A 24,508-nucleotide genomic window follows, 5' to 3' on the forward strand; every position below is an offset into this window, starting at 1 on the left:
GAGGAACTCTTGTAACAGCCTTAATCTCTTTTTTTTATTATTATTAATTTTCCTACAGTAAATTGAGTAGTGAGGCATATTTTACATAATTATGGCAGAAGTGCACAGCTTGACGGGTGGTAGTGAAGGAGCAAAGTAATATAAATATTTGCAGAACATTTCTGCCATAACTTAATGCTTTGCATATGAATCTTTATAAAGTTCCTAAGTTAGTTTAAAGGAATGATTCCAGAAAACTACATCGGTCCAGGCATTTTAAGAGCTGTGAATGATGACTGTGAAGCATCTCTGGGAGTTTTTGGCTTGTCATACAAAAACAGAAAAGAGAAGGAGGAAAAGTTAGCAGGAAGGAGTTAGCAAATGCTTTGGGAATGGAGGAGGGAGAAGACACAAGCTTTCCATGTACAAGTCTTAGGCTAGACTCATCTAGTCATTCATTTTTGATTGTTGTTTTTCTTTGGCTTACTGCATTTCACCGGAGACGTATTTTCACTTAGCAAATGATTACAGCAGTTTTACGGAGCTCCTGCAAGCACGTATATGCTGCTGCTTCAAGCCCCAAAGCAGAGCTGATGGAAGGGAACGTAGAAACAAGTCTCAGTTACTCCATGCAACATCTGTTGGTTTATGCTGAGCTGCTGCAGGAGACTTGTCTAAAGCGAAGCTACCAATTGTGGCACTAAAAAGTCTGAGGGACACAAAGACATGGATCCATGCAAGCCAGCTGTGCGAGAGAACAGCAAAGGACAGCATGGACAGTAACTTCTTAAACTACTATAGGTAGATTTGCTAAGTTACACATGCTGACAGTCTCATTTTCCCTTAGGCTAATTAGTAAGTCCACAGACAACCCCCAATACCTCAGCTAACATCGTACTTTGAGCATGCTTTGAGCATGTTACCAATGTTTTATATCACCTATCTAGTGTCCTCCCTCATCCAAACTTGCACTTTAAAGGTGTATATGAAGTGTTCCCTTTCTCTCCCTTGGCAATAGCTTTTGCTGGGGTCTCCCTCCATCTTTTTTAAATCCTCCTGCATTTCACAGCTTGCTCTCTTTCGTGCTGCCATTCCTGAACTGAGAAGCCCTGCTGTCTCCCTTTGCAGAATATGAATTTTCTCTCTGCCTGGAATTCTTTCTTAAAAATGTAATTCTCCATGAAGCCGTTTGAACAAACCTCCCCAGCTTCCAGACAGTACTTATTTGACGTAGCTCTGAGGGTGCTGCCTGGGGCAGCTGCCAGGCTGCTGCCGGGAGGCCCAGTCCCGCTCCCACCGCCCAGCCCCACTCTCCTGCCGTTTCCCGCAGCGGCCGTCAAGCTAGTGTGCTGATCGCACAGACAACCAACCACGAAAAAACAACCGCTCCAGGTTTCTGACCAAGTTGCCCTATGATTGCTGGCCACAGCTGCACGGGATCTGCAGCAGAGATCTGAATCAGAGCAGCGTCGCTTCCCTAGACTAAATTACCCTTTGCGAATACCTGTCCTATCCCGTGTCTGCCCCTCATTCACAGAAGATGCGTGCGGCACCATGAATAAGGTCTTTTAAAGTTTCTGTGTGTTTTAGAAGCCCAAATCTCATTTTCAAATGCAGATTAAGCACTTTGGCAAGGGTTTCATTAAAATCAGTGCAGTTTAGAAGACTTACGTGAGAATAGGGTTTAGATGCCTGACTTGCTTTGCCCTTCTGAAAGTATTATCCCTGAACTATACCAAGTGCATTTAGCTTTCCAGGGATTGATCCCAAAGTGCAGAGCTGCATCTCAGCCTGTCTCACTGAAATCCAAACCTTCAGTGCAAACATGTCATCACTTGTAGTCCCTCATGAAGATTTCAGACTGGATACACTGAAGTTGCAAGGTCAACATCTTTAGGAGCAAAACACAGCTTGCTGCATAATCTTTATACATAAGCCACAGGATATTTTGCTCCTTACTTGCCAATTCAGCCTATTTTAAAAGAGAATCCAACAATTTTAATGTTCTGCTTCGGAGCTGACTGCTAAACTGATTCTATCATAATAAAATATATCTGCATAAATAACATATATTTATAGTGTTTCTACAGGGACTTTGAATATTAATTTCAGATATCACTTTGCCAGAGAAATTAGGGGGAGAATACTAGTGCTGTATTTCCTATGAAAATTTTACAAAAGTGTCAAATACATCTGTAAAAGTTTGAAATGGTAAGCTTGCAAACAAACCAGTATTTTTTTTCTGAATGGCTGTTTAGCCCTAAGTTGGCTCCCATCACAGAAGCTTTTCTGGGAAGTACTTGAGGATTTTATGAGTCTTTGCATTTTTATTAAAAGATACCTTTGCAGCAGTGTTCTGGTCGGAAGTGCATACTTTATTTGTTGGTCAGTGTCAAACTTCATTTTAGCATATCCCTAATTATGGTGCATATTGAGTAAACAGCTATTTTAAAATGAATGTATGCTTATAGCTAATCAGGGGACTGAACAGTGTCTCAGGTAGTCTTTGCTGATGAACAAAATGCTCCACACAAAGCAAGCAGGTGAAAACAAACACAAGGTGTTCTGAAGGAAGATTGGACCAGATCAGTTAATGGTGAGCAGGTAATTGGCTGCTTTGAAGAGGTATTCCTAAATAACTTTACTGCTAAAGGAGCAATTGCTAAATGAATGTTTTTCCTTCCCATGTTCAGGGGTTGAAAAATGCACCCATCACTCGTTAGCCCAAGGTCCAAGTCAGCTAGACAGTGTGAAAAAATACCTGGCACTCAAAGCTCACATTTAGCCTCAAAGCCGTGTCCTGCCACTCAAGAGGAGCAAAACAGTCGTGCACTGTTTGTGACCTTCCTTTAGTTGTAACGTAGTGTCAATCACATTGGTCTTTAATCCTTTCCAAATTATAACATGTTTCTCTTGTGCGTTAATTTTGCTTCATTCCCTTGCTGACTTGACTTTTTTCTTCTTCTGTTCCTGACAAAAGAGGACACTACCCCTCTCCATTATATTCAGTGTTTCACCTGAAATTGGTGGTGTTCATGACCTTTTCTTCACTTTGCTTGCTTTCTTGACACAGTTTCTCTACCTTTACCCCACCAATTTGATATTTCCTCTCTGGGTTTTTCTCTCCAAAATCCCCCTTTCTTTCAATACCATGATTTCTATTTCTAATGTATCATTTCAGTTCTCACTTTCTACCTACCAAGCAAAAGAGGAGAATGTCTCTGATGTCCCAGAGCTTGTGATGGTCCCAAAACCTTGCACTGTAAATTAAAGTTCCAAGTCCTCACATCCTCTCTAACTGTGGGATCTAAGATGTAGTGGTTTCATCCTTCCTGCCTCTATCTTTTGCCTGAGAGAGTTGAATTTGGAAATTAGCTGAGTTATTCCTTCTTTCAACCGCTCCTGTGAGACAATGAGCTTCTACTCCTTCCTTTAGTTTTGCGTTACTAAAAAAATTGTTTCTTTTTCCCAGATTTCTATTTTGAATCCTCTTCTTTGAATCCAACTTGTTCCAGTTGCCATTCATAGTTTCCAAGCTGGGAGAGGAGGCTGTTGACTTGATGATAATTTTCACTGCTACATTGACAGCTCAAGCTTAAGTTTTCTATCCATGGAGACTTTGAGAAGTCACTGAGCAGTGGAAGAGCAACCAAAATGGGAAACTCACAGACTCAGGAGGGTGTCCCTTCATTAGCTTATGCTCAGTTCACATTTGAATCATTAGCTTCGTAGGCATATGGATGGACAGTTCCTTTCAGTTTTAAACAAAAAAACTTAATTTCTGTGAATTTGATAACTAGCTGAAGAAGCTTCCAGCTTTTGTTGTAGCCAAGTTGATTTTCAAAGCCTGGTGGCATATGTTCACACTTGTAGTTTCAGCTGTGTCTGTACATCTAATACATTTTGTCTGCCTGAGGAGGAAATTCACTGTACGGTGGTTAAATATGACCAAATGTTGTATTGTCTTTCTTGTGCTGGTTGTCGCTCATACCTCTCTCTGTAGCACAAGCTACCTATGCATAAAATAGAAAAGAGTAGGTATTACAGTAAGAATAAGTACATGTTGTACAAGTGCAAAAGACCACAGCTTGTTCTTCAAAGCATTTGAAAACTTTCTGAGGTATTTTTCGTAGACCCATGTTTTTAAAAATCTAGAATCCACAGCCATCATGTGAGGCCAAATAGACTTCTCCAGCTTTTTTCTTATCTGAGGTTGTTGACCTCAGGAGAGGAGGAGAAGGTTACAGGGTCAAAGTCTTTTCCTCCTTGGAGCTTGCTGCTTGCTGGGAGAGGGTTGGCTGGAAAATAGATGTTTTAGAAAAAGGGTTGAGGGTCATGATTTTAATTCTGTTAGGGAACAGCTGGTTTGAGTTTCTTTCCACTTCTGTCTTCCCTCCCTTCCTCACAAATCCATGGAGAGAGAAAAATTTGTTCAGAGGAAAGCGGTAACACAAAAATAAAGGATTGCAATATTTTCATGTTTAAAATAGATCATGTTTGTTATAGGACTTCACATTAAGAGAGAGAAGAGGAAATTATTAAAATAATTGAAATCCATTATTGTTTCAAGCATTGAATTGAGATTGATCTAGAGTGCCAGAGGTTTATTTGTTTTCCTGCCAAAAGTTAAATTGTTAATAGTAATGTTCTAATGTTTTTTTGGTGGATAAACAATATGCATTACGATTTTTAATTTAGTGATGGACAAAGCTAATTATGAATGTGCTGTGTTAGTTTGCATACAAGTCGCTGAAGAAAGATGGTTTGATTTGGCTATTTCTGTTCAGATTTTCTTCATCTTTGCATGCTGCTTTCATGCACTAAGACCAAAGAGAGAGAAGGAAACTCACAACTCTCAAATGAATGGCAAACTAGGAACAGATTTTTCGTCTGTGCGCCTCTGAAACACTGGCCTCAGGCTGTGTTGGTGTGTGGCTCAACAGCAATCAGAGGTCATAATTTCATTGGCGGTTAGCATCAGGTTTAATTTTTCTAATATGTTACATTTACCAAAATGTCTGGTTTCAGTTACACTTATGCACTGACTGAATCAGCTTTGAGCAGCATGATGTTTTAAGGTACCTGAAAGGCTACAAGAACATTTATGGAACACATATGCTAATTGTTTTTAACCACTTTCCTTTCTAAACACAAAAATGTGTTTTTGGAAAGCCGTTTAACAGTAGTAGCTAATGATGGTGTTCATTTATTCTAAGAAATGAGCACAAGGAATAGGTAAAATAGTTGTTTTAACAAGACTGCCATCTACTGATTTCCACAATTAAAAATATCCCTGATGAGTAGATTGTTCATAGCTTTTTATAGCTTTATTTTTGAGATTTGCAAGATCAAGAAAATTATGAAGTCTTTCTGTCGCCTTAGGAATGCGACCAGGTTCACATTGATGACGTGTCTTCAGACGACAACGGTCAAGATTTAAGGTACAAGAGACCTGAACAAGATAAAACGTTGCTTTGCAAGTTCCTTCCTGGGAAAGCGATGAACTGCTGTAATGCTTACAGTAGCCCGCTCTCTTTTTAGCTGCCTTAGCCTTTGCAACCCAGCAAAGTGAGTAGCTGGTGGTTGAATGTAGCCTGTTGCCTTTTGTTAATCTGGGGGTTTTCTTATCTCTGACTAGCACCTATAACTTCGGAACAGACGGCTTTCCCGCGGCCGCCACCAGTGCGAATTTGTGCCTCGCAACGGGGGTGCGCGGAGGAGTGGACTGGATGCGAAAATTGGCTTTCCGCTACAGACGAGTAAAAGAAATATATAATACCTACAAAAATAATGTCGGAGGCAAGTGACTCTGGAGTATCTAACAAATATAGATTAGAAGTAGTAAAAGGGAAGAACTTTTGGTTTCTGTTCCTTTTTTAACATGGTAGTGTTTAGTGAGCTGTTTAGTTTGCAGTGTGTGGAAAATTGTCTCTGAGCTAAAGAAAGCAAAGGAAAATGACAGAACGTTACTTAATTTCGGTGCAGACATGCCCTTATCTGCTCCACAGGTCTTCTTGGTCCAGCAAAAAGAGAGGCTTGGTTACAACTAAGAGCAGAAATTGAAGCTTTGACGGATTCTTGGTTAACACTTGCACTGAAAGCACTCACCCTTATTCATTCGAGGTGCGTACAAAGAGTACGGGGTAGCTAGGAAACTCTAGGATGTCTGCTGATGATCTAGAAGAGGCTGCCTGGTCTGGTGGACAAAATGCTGAACCTGGAGGACCTTCTTCTCATTCCTTGTTCTGGTCTGACCATGCCACTCTACCTTGCTCTCCTGTAAGGTGGAAAAAAATAACTTTCTTTGTAAGTGGCAATAATAATAGTGAGGGGGTCTGATGGGAGGGGTAAGGTTTTCCTTCTTTTGTTTTGTTTTGTTCTGTTTTGCTTTGTTAAAAAAGGATGTTTGTGTTTTCTCTTCCATAGGACAAACTGTGTGAACATTCTCGTAACAACTACTCAGCTAATTCCAGCTCTGGCAAAAGTCTTGTTGTATGGACTAGGCGTTGTATTTCCCATAGAGAATATTTACAGTGCAACTAAAATAGGTGAGCTATTTTTATAATGTTATGATACATTTGAAGCTCTAATACTAAATAAAAAGATATTGTAGTCTATGTTTATTTCTTACATGCATTCACTGTAGCAAATATAGAGATTAGTAATACCTGATCTCATGAAACACTTTTCATGCTAACGCATCCTAAAAGTGCTTTTCAAATGTTTGTCATGATCCAGCACAGAAAGCTTCATATAGCTCTGTTAACACTGATGCAGCCTCTGTTAGGAGGAAATATAATTGCTTCTTTGTCATCATTTCTCAAAACTGTGAAGCTATGTAGCAGTTGAGAAGGCTTTTTAGTAGGCTATCAGTACAGAACGCTGAAGTCTCCCCAGATCAGCAGAAGAAATTCTGTAAAGGTAAGCCCTGGCTCCATTTGTTTTCATGGGCTCTGGAGCAAATTTTGATAAACAATTTACCAGAAGCAGGAATGTTTTGCTGCAGAATGTAATTATTTAAGTTCACTCATACTGACTGTAATAAGCTTCAGCCAGGCAAATGTTTATTTCTGTTTTCTGGTTCAATATAAAAGATGTTATTCTGAGTATGTAGAAGTATATAGGACCATATGGCAACGGTGCTTGTAGTTTTTAACGTGATTATGACATATCTGTTCTGTCTCAGATTCCCTCAAAATTGTGGGCTACATGAAAACATTTTTCATGTGTTCTTAAGTATCTATAATACAGGAAGCTCAAATGGCCAAGAAAAAATGGTGGGTTATTTTTGTTTGGTTTTGTTTTTTAAAAAAACCTTGGTTGAGAGTTTTATGTAGAAATTTGAAAGCATTACCATAAAAGATTTAAAACTGTTTCCTAGATAGAAATGTTATGGTACTGTCTGTCAAAACTTTAAAGTAAATTAATACTTTGAATTATAATACTTTAAATACACATTTTAATTAAAATATATTTTAATAAATATTCACTTGTGACTTCACGTGCACAGGACAGAAGGGTATTTTTGGAAAACTGCGTTCAGTCACTGACTGTCACAGGAAATCACGAGATTTTTGTAACATGACACGATTCATAATTTTCAAGGGCCGTTCCAACCTAGTTAGTGTTGGAGGTTTCTTATGCCTGGTGCTACTGTTAAAGGGTGTCATTGAGTAGTTTGGCTTCTCTGCTGGCTAGAAACCTTTTTTTTAATTTCCAACCTATTTGTCCTTACACTGGTATTGTTCTGTAGCTGACATAACTATTTTGAAAAACATGGTTTTTCCCATCAGTTGCTGTAGACACACAGGTAAGCATGTACCATGACCAGTCTGAAGTGATCTTTCAGAATGGGGACATTTGAGAAAACTCAACTGTAAGCATTTACTTTCTTTCTGGCTTCCCAGTACCAGTACCTGAAGCTTTCCAGTATCGGTACCTACGTGTAGGCCTGAAGCACTGGGATCATTTCCCTAGGTCTGTGCAGTGAAGTAATGAGCCACATTAATGGATCCCAGTGCAGGATCAAGGACCTTGCCCATGTATTGGATTACAGGCATTTAAATCTAAATCTTTTGGATGACCTTCTAAGTCAGGATACTACTGTTTCAGGAGCTGTGATTAATCTTGTCACAGGTTGTGGAGAAAAAGCTAGAATTTCAACTCAGATTCAATCAATTTGCTCAGTTCAGGATACTGGCCGTAAACAGCCAGTAGAGAATTCTCCTGGTAGGGAAATTCCCCCCGAAACCTGTCTCAGATTAGGGAAGGAGACAAGAAAGGTGATATTGTAGACCTCTAGTGCGCTATGTCTACCATGGTGTGTGTACTAAAGGACCGCATGGAGCAGATTTTAAGGTTGCCTGTCAGACGCTGTGGCAGGAGTAAAGCTGCAGTTGGCCTTGATACACCATCCTGCGGGAGAGGCTCTTCTCTCTCAGTAGCTCTAATTATGTATTCAAAGTGTTGGGGAGATCCGGGCTAAAAAGTGATTTATTTGATGTCATCCCATCACCACCTATCCTGAATAGTCTGATCTTTTTCTTGCAGGAAAGGAAAGTTGTTTTGAGCGAATAATTCAAAGATTTGGAAGAAAAGTAGTGTATGTTGTTATAGGGGATGGTGTCGAAGAGGAACAAGGCGCAAAAAAGGTAATGGCCTTTTTTCAGTGTGGGTTGATTTCAAGAGTCTGAAAGCAAAATTGTCTTTTCTTCGACATGGGACAGCATGCATTGACATTTGGGTTTCGTGTCTTTGCTTTATGAAATATGTTTTGACCATATCTAGTGGAAAGCTGCATAAAACTGTAGATAATGATGTGCCCTGCTGTTCTCCAAAAGACACATTAAGCTAGCTATGTATTTTTGATGTATTTCAAAAAGGAGCCAGAAAATGGACCCCGGCTTTTGTGCCAAGAACTAATAGTTCTGTTTTCATTGGCATCCCAAAATACCACATAGGATGTTATGAATGTAAGCAAAAAATGACGATTCTTACTGATCAAAGGCAGTGTGCTATTTGACTATATGAAATACGTATATATCACACCTTGAAAAGGTATGTAGGACTGGAGTAGGTATACATAAATTTCAGTTTTCTTCTGCGTCCATAATTTGGATTCTGCATTCAGGTAACTACTTGTGGCTTGCCCTGCATTCATAACCTCGGTTAACTGAGCAGAGGATACTATTTGACTGTGTCTTTATTATTTTTTGCTTTCCTCTGGGAAGAAGGGAAAAATCCACATTTTTTTTCCCAGTGTGGAGTAAGCTCCATAAAAAGCAATACTTCCCACTGACAAATAATAGGCAGTATCCCTAGCCTTGCTATTCTACCCAAGTACAGCAGATACAGACTCTTTGCTTGGAGGAATGAGGCGTAATATTGGCTATTTGAACAACAGGAGAAAGAGTAGGAAAATGGGCATTTCTGTTCTTTCTTCCTTTTACAGGTAAATTGCTTTTACACAGCTGCTTTTTTACCGTGAAACTCTCTGTGGTATTTCTATATCTGTTTCCACTGTAACTTTCTAAATTGGAGAAGTGAAACTAATTAGTCCGCATGGCATTTTAACAACATTTTGCTTCATGAAATCTGGATTTTGTGCCCCCAAAGCGTTGCGGGTAGGTTCCCGGCTCGTCCCAGCACTTCGTAGAGTCTCAGTTTCATATATCCCTTTGGCGGACTGACGGGAACAGTTTGCTCCTTTCTCCTTCAGAAATGCCTTTCATCTTTGCGGAGAAATGTTTTCCCGCTGTAAATGATTACATTTTAAAAGCTGCATTTAAGATCAGGGGAAAAAAAAAATTCTTCTCTTTGTTCCTTTTCTGTTACTCGGTGAAATAGTGTTGTATATGATAATGGCAGGAGTAGTCCTTTCGGTAACATTATCTAATTAATTCAATGCTTTTTTCAACAGGAAACATGATTCAGAAAAGCATAAGAAAAAGCCTTTCCAGTCGCTAAGAGGAGTAGCAGTATAGAAAGTTCCTTTGTGCCATTACTTCTGTGTATTCTTTCTGGGTGGAAGGAATTTTCAGATTCAAAGCATGTTAGATGCTCTGGATTAAATTATCTGCTGCAGCAATGCCAGAGAAGTCAATAAGTAGACCAGCAGCCCTGCCTTTCTGCAGAAACTATTAATTTGATTAAGGAAAATGCTTCTGTGATTCTTGTCCTGCTTCTTACTCCACTGAAAAAGAAGTCACCGTTTCACACTGTGAAAGCAGGATTTGCCTCTTAAGTTTTGGCCCTTGCATCCTGCAAGAGCAAGAACCACGCAGTACCTTGCGGTACAAGGAGCTGCTCCCAACTCAGACGATGCCTTTTTGGTTGTCTGCTCCTCAGGTTGTTTTTAGGGTTATTAGGAGGAGTGAGCATGGGAATGCACCCTAGTGTATACTGTGCTTCAGTTTAAGGACACATGCCCTGTCTAAGGAATAAATGCTATCGCTGTATTAGAAAACAGTAAAAGCCTAGACCTTCTCTGGAGAGTGTGCAAACAAAACAGAAGATTCACCCCCACAAAACCATCCAAAACCCATCAATCCAAAGTGGCATAACTGTCCCATGATGTACCCCATTGCCTTGCTTATCCCCTGAACCTTGTTAGCTGGTTCCTTCCTACCATCCTTCCCATCAGCATGTTGGGTGTTGTGATATTCTCAGGGCAGGGACAGCTTTTGTGTTATTCTTTTGCACAGCACTTTGCTGAAGAGGTTTGGCCTGTGGTGAAGCCCTTAGTATATGTACGTTTCTTTACCCTACTTAGAGCATAAACAGTACACCCTTCTTTAAATAGCACTTCATTGATTACATGTAAACTATGAGTATTTTTAAGTAAGCATATAAATTCAAACCTATTTAATTTGAGAGATTTTTTTAATTCTGTGTTTGTTTAGTGAAAAGAGCTGAACTTCCAGGTTAGGAGGTAAGAAAGTTAAGGTTTGTTATTAAAAATAGTTTACCAATAATTTATCAACTGCTTCATCATAAAACAAGATTTTCATTTATGTCCTTCATTCACAGAAAATCCTGAGTCAATACAACAATAGGAAAAATAAAGGACACATTTAAAATCTTTTTATTATTGTCATTATTGTAAAAATTCAATAATAGAAACTTTTTAATACTGTTTAAAAGATCATTGCTCTTTTGAGAAACATTTTTAGGATAGACTGTTTTTTCAAAAAATGCCTCTTTTGATTGATGAAAATAAATACAATACACTGAGGAAACCGCACGGTCTTGCATTTCACGTAGCACGGGACAAGCCATGGTATCAACACCTTTGCTTAGCCTTCACTTCCAGCAAAATATTTTATAAGACAATTAAAATTCTCAGGACGTTTGCATTGCAGACTGAGGAATAATCGTACCCTTCTGGATCAGTTCAGCAACCAGCCAGCTTGGCTGTAACGCCAGGGTTCACGCGGAGGTTGCTACCTTCGGATCAGCTTCCCCGGGAAAAGAGGGAGAGGAGGGAAGAGAGAAAGCAGTGTGAGAGCCGAGGGGTGCTGGGGGTGGCTGCCGGCATCGGTGCGGGTGCCGTGTGGGTCAGAGCCGCCGCATCTTGAGTGCCACTGCGGTGACACAGCTATTCGCGGAATAAGTTGCTGGGGTTTTCTGCCAGAGACCATTGTCTTGGCATTTTGTTTTGCTTTGCTTTGTTTTGTTTTGTGTTTCGTTTTTTGTTTTGTTTTCTTTAGTTGTGTTTTGTTTAGTTTTGTTTTGTTTGAGCTCATCTTCTGCCTTTGCCTTTGGAGACACAGTCGGGAAATACTCGTAAGGCAGAAAAAAACCCCAACTCCTGAGTTTTTCTACTTAGGAGAATCCTCCAAAGGATTTCTAATTTGCGAGAGGAGACAAAGGAGGAGGCTCTCTGCACTGAGGAGCTGGATTTTACATCAGGTGATTCAGGAGAGCCTGGGCAAATCGGCTTCTCCCTTTGTCTCCAAAATGGTCATGCTGCCTCGGAGGGAAATTGGGAGGAAAAATCATAAATCTTTGTGGAGCAATAAATAGAATATAAATGGGTATCCAATACGCCACTGCTTTTAAGCTCACAGTCACACTGTGCTAGTCAGGTTTGGGGTAGGAAGTAAAGACGACCGCTTAGGAAATCTGGCAGGAACACAACAAAAATACTGTGAAAGATGACAGAAACTGATGAGTTTTCTATTCAAATCCATCACAAATCTCAGGAGTAAGGGTTTTGTATAAATATGTATTCATTTAAGGGAAGGAGGATAGTCTGCACTTTTCGGTGTTGCTGTCAAAAAATGGCTTTGTTTTGCACGTGTATTAATAGAAACACTTTATTTTGTTGAATAAAATAGTTGAAGTTTTGTTCTTTTAGTAAAGGCATGCTGAAAAATAATATTGCTTCTATTTCAGAAATAAAATACCTTAATATTTTAGGTTATTTAATAATATTATAATTAGTAGATTTACTAAATCAATAATTTCACTTTTCATGCTTATTGCACCAAAACCAAATTCAAACTTTTGCCACCATATTTCATTTCAAAATATCATCAAAATTAAATCATTAAAAAGTTCATAAATGTGTTTAGTATCAAGTATCATCTACAAAACAATTCACGTTTTTTGGAAGACAAAAGCTTCATATTTACTTGGAAGATATTGAAATAGTACACAAAATCATTGTTTTACTGCCAGTCTGGGTGCATATTCCTCCAATATGCGGTAAGAAAAGCTTTCTTATAGTTTCATTAGATACTAATGCATCCAGTTACACCGCCTATTTATTAGCGGTTAGCATTTGTCATCCATTCTCCCACAGCAGCAAATGAGGTATTAGCATTTTTCAGTGTGCTCAGAATAGAAGACACGTGTGCTAAGTGTTGGCAGGAATGGCTTTCTAAAGGCAATATTTAGTAAATATATATATGAAGAAACTCTTGCCCGGTCATTCAGTAAGAAAAAATGTACTTCTGTCTCCTGGGTGTGTTGGCACTTTTGACAGGGCTGAATAGTTGATGATGAATGGGGCATGTTAATACAGGAATAATGTATAAGGTTTTGTATGATAATTTTGTTACTTTAAATGTTTTAGTTTTGTACAATCATTTGTTATCTTAGATAAAGTGAAAATTACTGTATATGCCCCGTGAACACACATGCGTATATATGGACACGTGTGTGTGAGACCGTATATACATACACAAACATATACATGTAGATATATATAGATCTGTATCGGGTTTGTTTCCCCTCCTCTTAGCTATGAAGGCTGTGCTGTAGGGTCAGACTGATAGAGATCTGAATCAGCCGCGTTTGGCCGTGCAGAGAGCGCCAGTGCAGATTCCAGCCCCGTGCAGCCGCTGCGTTCCTGGCGTGCTTTATTTCTTGGGAGTGTGCTGCTGGTCTTTTGACCTGTATGCAGGAGAACTGAAAATAATTATAATCCTGAGGTTTACACAACCTCTTTGTTTTCATGGGACTCTCAGAATAATTCCACACCTCACTCCTGTAACTACATGGAGTAAATGGAGGTATACTCCTTTCACAGACAGACATAAAGCGGAGGACGCTTAAGTGAATTTGAAATAGAAGGATATAGCCAAAATAATGACCATTTAAAGTTTTGGTTTAAAATCTGACCATAAACAGCTGAGGGTAATCCAAAACTTGATATTGCACATGGGCATCTAGCAAGAATCGCTGTGATTTGATTTAGCAGAAGCTAAACCTTCTGTTAAATCAATCAGGGTCTTTAACTGCCCTAGCTGCCTGGTGTGTGTACGCTCTGTGATGCTGAGGTTGTTACTAGGGAAGCAGTATAATGCTGGAGCTGCATGAAGTGGGAGCTGGAAGCCAAGAATTTATTACTACAATTCTCCCTATTCATTAGTTTGCTGTATGACCTTGGAGGGCGTCCATGTCATTGACTCTTGGCTTCTGCAGAGCCACTACGCAAAGGCAGGTGTCCACCAAACTCTTCGCCACGCCACATCTTAGGTATGCTATTTACACCTCCCTGACCCGGTGGTTGAGGCAGAGCTGGTGCAAAGGTGACTAAGAGAAGCAGGGAGCTATGGCTGGCTGGCGGGGAGAGCAGGTAGGTCCTACCTGGCAGGGGGCTTCTGAGAGAAGAGGGAAACTGCAGCCACGAAAGAAAGGGAAGCAGCGCTGCTGAGCACCACCGGCCAAGTGCAGTCAGCTGGCAAGCACTGCACGGACCTGCTGCAAGCACAAACCTGTGCCCATTTGTCCTTGATGTGATACCCCTATCAGATGTTATAAATTCTGCCAGGAAGATCTCGCAGCCTAAATAAGAGATAGGTGCACGGAAGCTTTTGGAGAGTCTGGAGAACAGCATGATCAGGAATTTTTATTTCGTTTTGCTCTTGCTGGTTCGTTTCCTGAACATGGTGCAAGAAATGAATCTTCAGGAAAGATTTGAGTTGGAAAGCAGCAGTGTCTGACCTGACAGAGCCCAGAGGATATGCTATCTGTATAATGTAGCAGGGAAGACACTGGGACGTAGAATTGTAACTGAGTGAGCTAATTGCATCTAGTTTCTGTTGCTGGTGGAGCATAGAGACAGTACAATGGAAGTCTAGATTGAAGATGTAGAAATAGTAGGTGTCATAGTCAGTGTTTAACACTTCCTTCTTAAGGAGAGGATTAATCTGTAAAAGTGTTTTGCAAATATCATAAGCATTTTTTCCAATGACACTTCAATTGTCTCTGAATTATTTTGTTTGTTTTGTTCTCTCCATAAGCAGCTATCGCTCAAGCATTTATCTTCAAGCTGAGATTTAGTCAGCTGTTTCTCAAGGCTTTGTAACAATCTAGAGTAAAGCAAAGCAGAACAGAAACTCTTCCAATGGTGCTTCCTTGTGGGTCATTTTATTTTCTTCCTGAAGAAATTTCTTTGCTCTAAAAGCTAGGTATACTCTGAATGTGGGCATCTCTTGATGCATCCATATTATATTTTAATTCGGATTAGGAGTGTCATATCGAAGCAGACCTTTCCGTCATTGCCCCTCACTATGCTTTGATTAACCTGGACTGGGGCGGGGGGGGGGGGGGAACAAACAAACCACAGAATTCTTTTGGATAGAACTAAAGAACAATATATTGTCCAGGTGCTCACCAAATGCGCTCCAACTGCTAATGGGCACTTTTTCCACGATGGGTGGCTAGAGCTGTTCTGAAGTGAAAACCCTGAAACATGGGCACTGGGTGCTCAGCGCCACCTCCTTCCCTCTGCAGTCCCTCTAATTGTGCAACTCTGCTTGCTAACACTTGGCCTTCACTGGGTGCACATTTTCCAGATTCCTTACAGTGCTCCCTTGCTGATCACATATGACTCTTTAGTCTTGCTTATTAATATTAATTAATTCAGTATTATCTTCTCTGACTCTCACAAGAGCAACAGTTGATTGTTCCTTAACAGTTGCCATTTGACTTCAGAGAGACTTGCCGCTACTTACATGGTTATGTTTCTTTTAAAAATCTCTGCTTTGTTCTATAAATTCAACCCAATTCATCATCACATCATTATCTGGATTGAAGCAGCGTTCTTCTAAAAATAGTAATTATTTATACACTGAGAGACAGATGTTTACCTGAGCTTCTAAAGACAAATTTATGATAGGCTCTGTGCTAAGGTGTTTGCCTTCTGAGATAGGTATAAGGTAAAATTACAGGGCTTACAGTAAGCATGCAGCTGGAAACAGAAAGTTTCACATTGTTTTCAAAATTGTTCTCTAACTTAAAATTTGAGGAAAAGACCTGAACGAAAAAAGGAGGTCAGCGTAAAAGTGATAATCAGAAGAGATGGAGTTTTGCCACTGATTTCAGTAGAATTAGGAATTTACTCAGGAAGTGCTGAAGGAGGATGAAGAAAGTCTATCTGAGAAGTGGATAAAATGCTTGGGGAACTCAGAAGCTATTGTGATAACAAATTGCTTGTGGTTTGCCTCCTAAAGATGCCAGGACAGAAGCTGACCCAATGAAAAGGTGAACATGATCATGTTAGCCTTCAGAACATTGTTGAATTGAAACTATTTTCCCATGGGATTTATAGAATATTTTCCTGATGAAAGCTGATGGTTATCTTTTTTTTTGTTTATGCAAAAGTTCTTGCTGACACTATAATCCCCGGTTTAAAGTATAAAGATAGTTCTTAATCAGATTTTTACCCTTCATGGATGAGGTAATGTGTGCTTTTTTCTCGTATTTGTGTTTTTGGTTTATTCAGGTTCTTTGCAAACATACTTGTACTCCAGACAGATTTTATTACAGCTAATAGGAAAAAAATATGTATTTATTTTAAAATTGTCACATATGGAAAAGATGTTTTAAGATCAGTGCTAACAATGAATGATGTTATACAAACCACTGGGATAAAATTCCTTTCAGAGTGATGTGAGCAACACATGAGCTCTTCTGAATCACCATGGCTGTGTTCTTAACTCACCTGCCAGGGATAGTTCCACAAGGAACAAACACGTTTTGATAGTAAATAACACTTTCACTTCCTTTAAAAAAAACATTTTTTGTTTTTTTAATCAAGTTCTGTTCCCTTCCTCAAACTACCCATATGCTTCATGTGTAGGTTATTCTTAATTTTTTTCTAGAAATAATATTTTCTTCTGCAACATGCTGAAATCTGTTTTTCTTATAAAGAGAGGAGAACCCCCTCCCTTCCTATGATCTCCTGACATGTTTGCTGTTGTTCCTGTTGGTAAATAGTTTTGCTATTATTGGGCATTTATGCTGAGGGGGTGGGTCAGAGAAACCAGAGATAAACGTGAAGGGTTTGAGGTTTTAAGAGCTCTTTTTCTCTCCTCGCAGTGTTCCCTTATCCTTGCAAAAGACAATGGGTGGGTCTAAATACCAGAATGCTTGGGGTTATTTTTACATGTTGTCTGTGCTGTTCACAGCACGCTATGCCATTTTGGAGGATCTCGAGCCACTCTGACCTTATGGCCCTTCACCATGCCTTGGAACTGGAGTACTTGTAGCAGCTCAGCAGCACTTTGAAACCCCAGAGCCTCCTTCTGCCCGTGGACGGGATGCCTGTGTCTTGTGTCAGCATTGGACTACGGAACTTTGTGATTTCAACATGTTGACGTACAGCTGCAATTGGTCTTAACCCTTGCCCTTTCAGTAAACGGAGGAGCATGTCTTTTTCTTCAGAACAGCTGTTGACTCTGGTACTGCGAGTCCAATGAAAATAAGCCATGCGAATGTTTGAACAACTCATCTTTACTATATTTGCTACCAAAAAGAAATAGAGAAGGAAGAAAAAAAAGGAAATAAAAGGTTCATACCTGTGAAGAAAAAAAAGGACCTGCAAATGCTTTGTAGTTTTTAGACTCTTCGATGTGACACACACCGTTTCTTCAACACAGCAAACTTGATTGCACAATGAAGACTGAGATTTTTCAAAATACCAGTGGAGTAATTTTCTTGTAAAGAAGGTTTACTTTTTGGTTTCTCATACCCAGGGTACTCTGTACATCTTTACTTATTTATGAACAGACTATATTTTGACATCATATAACTGAGGATATGTATAATAGGATTAAAGGCTATTATAAGCCTTTGCCTTATGGTACAGCAACTACTTTTGATTTTAGCACATTACAGAGTAGTTTAAAATATGTCTAATTTAAACTAATAGGTACATCACTGAGACAATCATGTACAGGAAGAATTTTTTGTGTAAATTTGTAATAATGAATGATTCTTTTACATGTTGTTAAGGTAAATGCTATTGAAAGATAGTAATGCCTTGTTGGTGAAGAATGAGGCCACACATGCACAAACTGTTGTGCAGTGCCTTATCAATGTGTTGGATATAAATATGTAGATAATGGATTTTTTTAGATAAATTTGTCAAGACCAAAAGCATGGATGTCAAGTGTCAATAGGAATTGGGTTTTGTTCTTCTCAGCTGTTTCTCTACCTTTTTCTTCTCTCACCTACTCTGATTATGAAAAGATTGATTTCTCCCCCCCCCCCCAAAGGAAATACAGATAAAACACAACTGAAGAGGAGTCCTTTGCTGTCTTCTGTTTCCTCTTTTAAAGTTAGCATATTAACCCTTTTTTAGAGTATTTAAAAATTAATTAGGAGATTCATTCCACAAAGAAATAGAGAAAGAACACAAATATATTTTAAGACGTGACTTAAACTGGAATCTTGGTACCAAATAGTTTTTGTCTTATCCAAAAATGAAGGAAACTATCATCATTGTTATTTTTAGAAGTTAGAAATGAGAATATTTTGGAGAAATTGAACAAGAATACTCATATACATTTAAGTTTTTTAATCCTCTTCCACCAGGAGTCAGATTTTCCTAAGATATAACATCCATTGCCGGCAATGGAAATACTGAAATAGTTATCGCCAAGGAGTTAAAATTTGCTTTTGTCTATACCCATTTACAGGACAAACCTAGACTGTGTCTGTCTGTGACTTGTGACTTTTCTGATCTTGAAGGCCATGAGCTACTTGGTCAGATAAACTGTTAGTCTGACTTCTTGGCTTGAATTGTACCAATTCCCTTTGCCCAATTTAAATCTCTTCATTAAAAAGAAGCCTTGGCTTTGTTGGTTCGTTTTCCAGCTTTTCTTCTTGTTTTCTTTTGCTAAAAACACCAGCCTTGAAACAGCTACCTGCAAAGCTACAAAGCACCAATGTAGCTACAAAACAACACCCTTCTCTATTGGAGGAATCATATTGCTGCTAGAATTCAATGTTTGTGGATTGCTTTATTACCAACAGAGAGGTTTTTATCCTACCAAGACTTGCACATGTGCTTTACTTTACCCAGTATGAGTGCTGGAATTCACACAGTACTCACATACGTACATAAAGCACATTGTGGGTAGTTTTTAGAATTGAGACTATAATTAGCCTTTTTTTTCCTCAAGCAAAGTAGACAGTGATGGGGGGTTGGTTGTCTTTTTTTTTTTTTTTTTTGGCTCTTTTCAATTTTTAGTCACTCGCGGACTGAAAAAAACAGTTTATCTGGGCCTTATTGTACAAAAAGTGTGTTGTGTCCACAATTGTGTACAGAATTTTTCTTCATTAATTTTGTTTTAAATTAATAAAATTGATTTGTGAACGTATTAAACAATTGTCTTGTATGCAAGTCTATGATATTTCTGCCCTCTAGGTTGGGAACGAGGAGACATCTCTCATCTCTTTGCTGTCCCAAGGCAGAAGTTGTTCACCTGCTTGTGCCCAGCTGAGACATTAAATAGGATAAAAAATATTTGCATCTAGTTTACAGAAGGCTCAGTTTGATGGGCAGCAGTTGTTTTGCTTATCAGCAGGAGCTAGAGAAGGTCAGTACAGAATAGGGACTTGGTGCATGGTGTCCTGGAAATGTGTGCCTAAGCGACTCATAGAAGTAAATGCGTGAACGTTAGGTGCCGCAGTGCCTCTGAATGTCGTCCAAAGCCATCCATGTGCTGAATGGATGAGTCCGTCATTCAGACACCTTACTCAGGGCCACAGCAAGTCTCCCATCCTCTGAGGATCTACAGGCCTGAACGTCTCTGGGAATCCAGGACTGGTATTTATCTTTTACAAGCAGGGCTGCCCTTTAAATCGGGAAGAGTGGCAGTGACCACCATTTTATAGCAGATACTTTATTGTAGACCCATGAAGTACTGGTCCAGGGTGTGGGTTTGATTCTCTCTTCTAAGGAGGGGGAGGAGCATGCCCAAACCCACATCTTGCCTTCCACAAGCTTATCCTAATTAACGGCTTTTAGACTAATCTGCCCAAGAAATGTCCTCCACTTCTCCTGGTACTGATGTGCCACCCTGCACAAAGGGATTAGCTGAGCCAGAGACTGCAGAAAAGAAGTCAGTGAGCCAAAAAGTGAGTATGGCTGCACTGATGGGAAAAGCAGGATCAGCCAGGAGGAGAAACTGTGTCCATCAACCATGTATGTTTTTTTTCAGTGGCTGGTGAAGAGCCCTCTGTGCTCCTCTGCCCATGAGTGAGAGCCTTGAATGGCGGCTAGTGAGTGCTTGTGCTCACTTTCTGGTCTAGTGAGACCTGGGATTTGTTGCTACATTGTGGTATAGCTTCAAAAGGAGAGATGGACAGTGTTGCAAACCAGAAAAGGCATGGCTTAGTCAAGTATGGGTTTGTGTCTTCTCAGAGAGAAAAGGGATTAAGTCAGCATAACTTCTTTTTGAACTAATTGGCCCGTTATAGCAGTAGTGACCAAAAGGAGTGCATTGCACCCATTCCCTGCATGGCGTAGAATTAACTGATGTCTGCCATGTTTTCTGAGCAACTTGATCCTAATGACATCTGAGGTGCTGGAAGTGCCTGGCAAGTCAGGTCCTTAGGAGCTTTAGGAGAAGAAATCTCTACTTTCCAGCTCTCTGATGGCCCTAGGAGTGAGCCAGGAACCAAGACTGGATGCACGTAAAGAGATGAAACAACTAAATGCAGATAACTCTTAACTTTACAAACTGCAGTATCTGATAATTTTAGGTAAGGAACAGGATGACAGTTTCATTGTAGAGTCTGCCTAAGTCTCACTTCGGGTAACTTTAATTCTTTCTGTATCTAGCCTTTAGCATCTCCCTTAGTCCTGTGGAAGAGGAAAATAACCTGAATAAAAGGTTATGGGCAACAAACTAAGCTGTAGTATTATCAACTTCCATGTGCCAAACACCTTTCCTTTCTTATATCTGCCACACTTTGGCCTTTCCTCCAACAAATGTTTTCTTGGGTTTTGCTGCAGTGTAGCTTGTTCTTTGGCAGTGCTTATTGCAAGATCTCCAGTCCCACTATGTGTGAAGGACTCAGTTCCACTATGCTGCCAGGTGCCAGAAATTGTCTTCCCTTAGAAGTCGTTTACCCTCAGAAGGCTCAAAGTGGAGTTTTCTCTGTTACAGAAAAATTGAACAAATTCTTCCAAACAGTAAACTCTGGAACAAGCATAGTGGCTGTAATTCCAAGAGGTTTTGCAATTTGCTTATGCAAATGATTAACAAAGCCTCTGAGGTTTGCTGTTTCTTGTGATTACTAGAATAGAAGTCTTTTGGAGACTGAAATCTCCTTTCCAGCTGGCCATGCTTTAAAAAGCTACCTCTAAGTCTATCTCCTCCCCTTGATGCACTGAATGCAGTGCTCAGGTGTGCTCCTGCACTGCCCATGAAAATGCACTGACTGTTCTATTGAACTCATTTTGGAGGTTTTGGTGTTTAGGCTGGTGGATGGTCACAATGTTTTGAAGACATCTCTTTCATCATTGCTTCTGATCTCAGATTAGTCTTAAACCAAGAACATGAAATTGCAAGTGTTGCTTAGTTTCAAACATTTGCTTCCAGAACCCTGACAGGCCTGTAGCTAAACATGATCTGACATTACCGATGGGGGCTATATAGCCTAAATATGCTACACTGCGAATCAGCTCCTTTGATACTTGAATACACATACTTGTATTAAAAAATGCTGCCTCAGGTCCCTCGTTTGTTTTAAACTTTTGCATCTTAAAATGATTATATGTACAGTACTATTGATGTTTTTGAGGCAAAAGAAGCCAGATGCAATATATTATTCTGCTGTAATCCATTAGAGCACTGAGTTTACAGTGGCAAATGACAATTACAGCTTTACAAACTTTTGCTTATAATGTAAAGATGAAATTGAGCTTTTTGTTTATATTTCCGTCTCTTTCTTTTAAAGCTGACAACCTAACAAATGGAAGCAAACCCAAGACCAACCAAGGAACTGCTTCTATGTATTTGGCATCGCCACGGAAGTTGGATGCTCAGAGTTAAATTATGTCTATATGTTTTCAGCACAGCACCAGTGATGCTGGGTATTGGTCCAGTGAAGTAGGCACTTAAATCCCCTCTTAAGTCAGTGGCTTTCTTTTCTGAGCCTCACAGTGCTCAGAAAATTCATTATTTTTTAAGGAACTTCATATGAAGACCCTACTTAAATCGAAATCTTGTAAGAAAGCAGGGATTCCTGTAGAGTGAAGGGCATCATGTTATGATGTAGGTAGCTCATAAGCTTGGGGTCTGCTTTTTGGAACATGTCAGTACTGCTTGAAGTTTCCATTTCTTAGATGCTTACTGATAACAATGTTCAGCTGTAATAGCTTTAGTTCTAAGAATAAACCACATCAAAATCATTAGAGCTATGTAACTTTGAGGTAGTGCCAAGAAAGTGAATTTCGTAACAGTAATTATTATTATTTATGTCTTTCATGACTGGAAAGCATGCTCAGTGAGTGGTATCTTTGCCTCGAAAATGCTTGCAATGCAAGCCAATAAAATATTGTTAGAAATTCTCTTTTGCCTTTTCCTTCAAATTTCTGCTTCTCTCAGTGTTGTGATTGTTGAATTCTGCCCTGCAACATGAGTAGAGAATGGGTGTCAAGAGACGTGTTGCTTTGTGTCATATGCCAAGGGAGAGGCACAGTCCTGCACAAATCTTCTTCTGTTCTTTGTCAATGGCAAGGCTGCACAGCTGCCACTTTTGTCATTCTCCTTTTAGCCAGGGACTGGCTCTAACAAAACCATCCAACTCTCTTGTGCAGCCAAAGGGCTAGAAGAAAAAGGGAAAATGCAGGGGAAAACAGTCAGCTCCCAGGTTGAAAAAAAAGGGAGAGGTGTGAGGGTTGCAAGGCTCCAAAGGTCTGTAGGTAACCAGGGAGGGTCACTGAACAGAGCACCCAGCACTCCCAGACAGCCTCCCAGCAGCTGCCCTGCCGAGGGAAGTGATGGGACAAGGGACTGGTGAGAGGCCCCACAGTCTCTTGGCTACCCTATCCCACCAACTTCATAGTGTGGATGGCCAGCTCAGCTACAGCAAGGAGGACAACAGTGTGCTGTAACTCAATATGGGCCTCAGATGAGGATGGTGTAAATCAAGAGGAGGCTGGTTGCAGTCCCTCTTCTGGCTCCTCCTGAACCTCTTGCCCTGTCCCCATTACCTCTGCACAGCTGGGGTGCAGCTGCTCTCCGTGTGCCAGGAAGGCCACAGCAGAAGATGGAAATCTGTGGGGTATGTGTCCTGGAGTCCCTCCACAGCCTATTAACTGTGTCAACCTCTCTGTAATGTATACACACACACACACATGCACACTTATATATATGTTGCCAAGCTTGGTTATGACAGCAGAATTAAAATGGTGTGTCATAGAGCCCATTGCCTAACTGACTTTAGTTTTGGTTTGCAATAGAAGATGCCCCTTACTTTCATTCTCCAGCAGAACTATGAGAGAGAAATAAAACTCTTACATCTGACTACTCAAATCATCTATCTTTATAACTGTTTGTCAGCGTTTCATTTTGTGTGAGTGCAAATAAACTTTCACATTCTGATACACTGGGGAAAAATATATTTTTCAATTTGTACTAATATTCTACATTGCCATTTCTGGTTTTTAAGTGGCTATCAGTTCCTGCTAATGGTGTTAGAATAACAGTGGAAGGAAAACAAAAGATTTGGATTTATCCGAAGGAAAATACAGCTCTGCCAGCTCTCATGGAAGCCATGTAATGTTGCCAACTAACACCTTGTGGAAGTCAGCCCAAGGCACAAGTAAGTATGTTATTAGTGATCTGCCCTTTCCATTGCTTCACCGCCACTGGCAGTTTTTTTGCTGGGAAGAGGTATTTGTGGCTTGGGTTTTGTTTCTCACCCGCTCTTTGAAATATTTTGCGTGGACTGCTCTCTACTGCTCCCTGAAGGGCTGGCCTTTGACACTGTGCTATTTCCAGTCTTATGTATAGATGCAGCATTATTTTCCAAAGTGGGAACTGAAGCATTTGCAAAGGAAGCCCCAGTCTGCTTCATTTTCTTCATTGCCAACTCATGTCAGATTTGACATGGAAGTGAGATGAGATCTAGAGATTGCATTAAACTGAGTAGCTGGGATTGCAGAGACAGGAGATATAATGCAGAGGAGGTGGAGAGTGGTTAGACAGAGAAAGGCAAAACGTAATTTGATTTGAAAAATGTGGGATAATAAACCTAGGGGAAAATAATCCAAAGCAAGGAGTGGGGAAGAATGATGAGTTGTCCAGCATGGAGGGAATTACCTTTACATTTAGGAAAGCAAATTTCATTTCTTGGCTGTGCCACAGAATGACCCAGGCATGTTGTTGGGGACCCAGCCCGAAAAAGGCTCAGGCTCAGCAAAGCTACGTGTCGCTGTGGCTGGCCACCAGTGGGGCATCCAGAGCTTCAGCTGGCCATGTGTGCTTTGCATGGAGAGAGCTGGGAGCCTCGGTGAGGAGCTGCTGAAGCCAGCTACTGGCACCAGAGTTGTGCACAAAATCCTGCCCTCACCGGGAGCTTGGGCACCACATCTTGCCCCTTGACTGACGGCTGGGAGCCCTTTCCCAAAGGCAGCTGCCTGCTTCACACAGGAGGCTGCCTTCACACAGGAGCGGAGGCTGCCAGTGCTGAGGCACATGGCGGGAGGTGCCCCATGTCCTACGCGGCTCCCTCTGCTCACCCTCTCTGCAGAAGCTTAGTGATTAGTGACGACTCGCAC

General features: G+C 40.3%; 1 protein-coding gene across 3 annotated transcripts in view; it reads left to right on the forward strand.

The window, feature by feature from the left end:
• Positions 1-17,069, forward strand: part of EYA1 (EYA transcriptional coactivator and phosphatase 1) — a 67,381-nt gene extending 50,312 nt beyond the window's left edge. For all 3 annotated transcript variants that reach the window (XM_050890686.1, XM_050890687.1, XM_050890688.1), the window contains 6 exons: positions 5,362-5,420; positions 5,618-5,778; positions 5,988-6,102; positions 6,406-6,527; positions 8,530-8,630; positions 16,899-17,069. In XM_050890686.1, the coding sequence (XP_050746643.1) occupies positions 5,362-5,420; positions 5,618-5,778; positions 5,988-6,102; positions 6,406-6,527; positions 8,530-8,630; positions 16,899-16,979 (639 nt within the window). In that variant the 3' untranslated portion in view covers positions 16,980-17,069. The remainder of the gene's footprint in view (positions 1-5,361; positions 5,421-5,617; positions 5,779-5,987; positions 6,103-6,405; positions 6,528-8,529; positions 8,631-16,898) is intronic.
• The last annotated feature ends 7,439 nt before the right edge of the window (positions 17,070-24,508 follow it).

Source organism: Gymnogyps californianus, chromosome 2, assembly GCF_018139145.2.
Source record: "Gymnogyps californianus isolate 813 chromosome 2, ASM1813914v2, whole genome shotgun sequence".
NCBI lineage: Eukaryota > Metazoa > Chordata > Aves > Accipitriformes > Cathartidae > Gymnogyps > Gymnogyps californianus.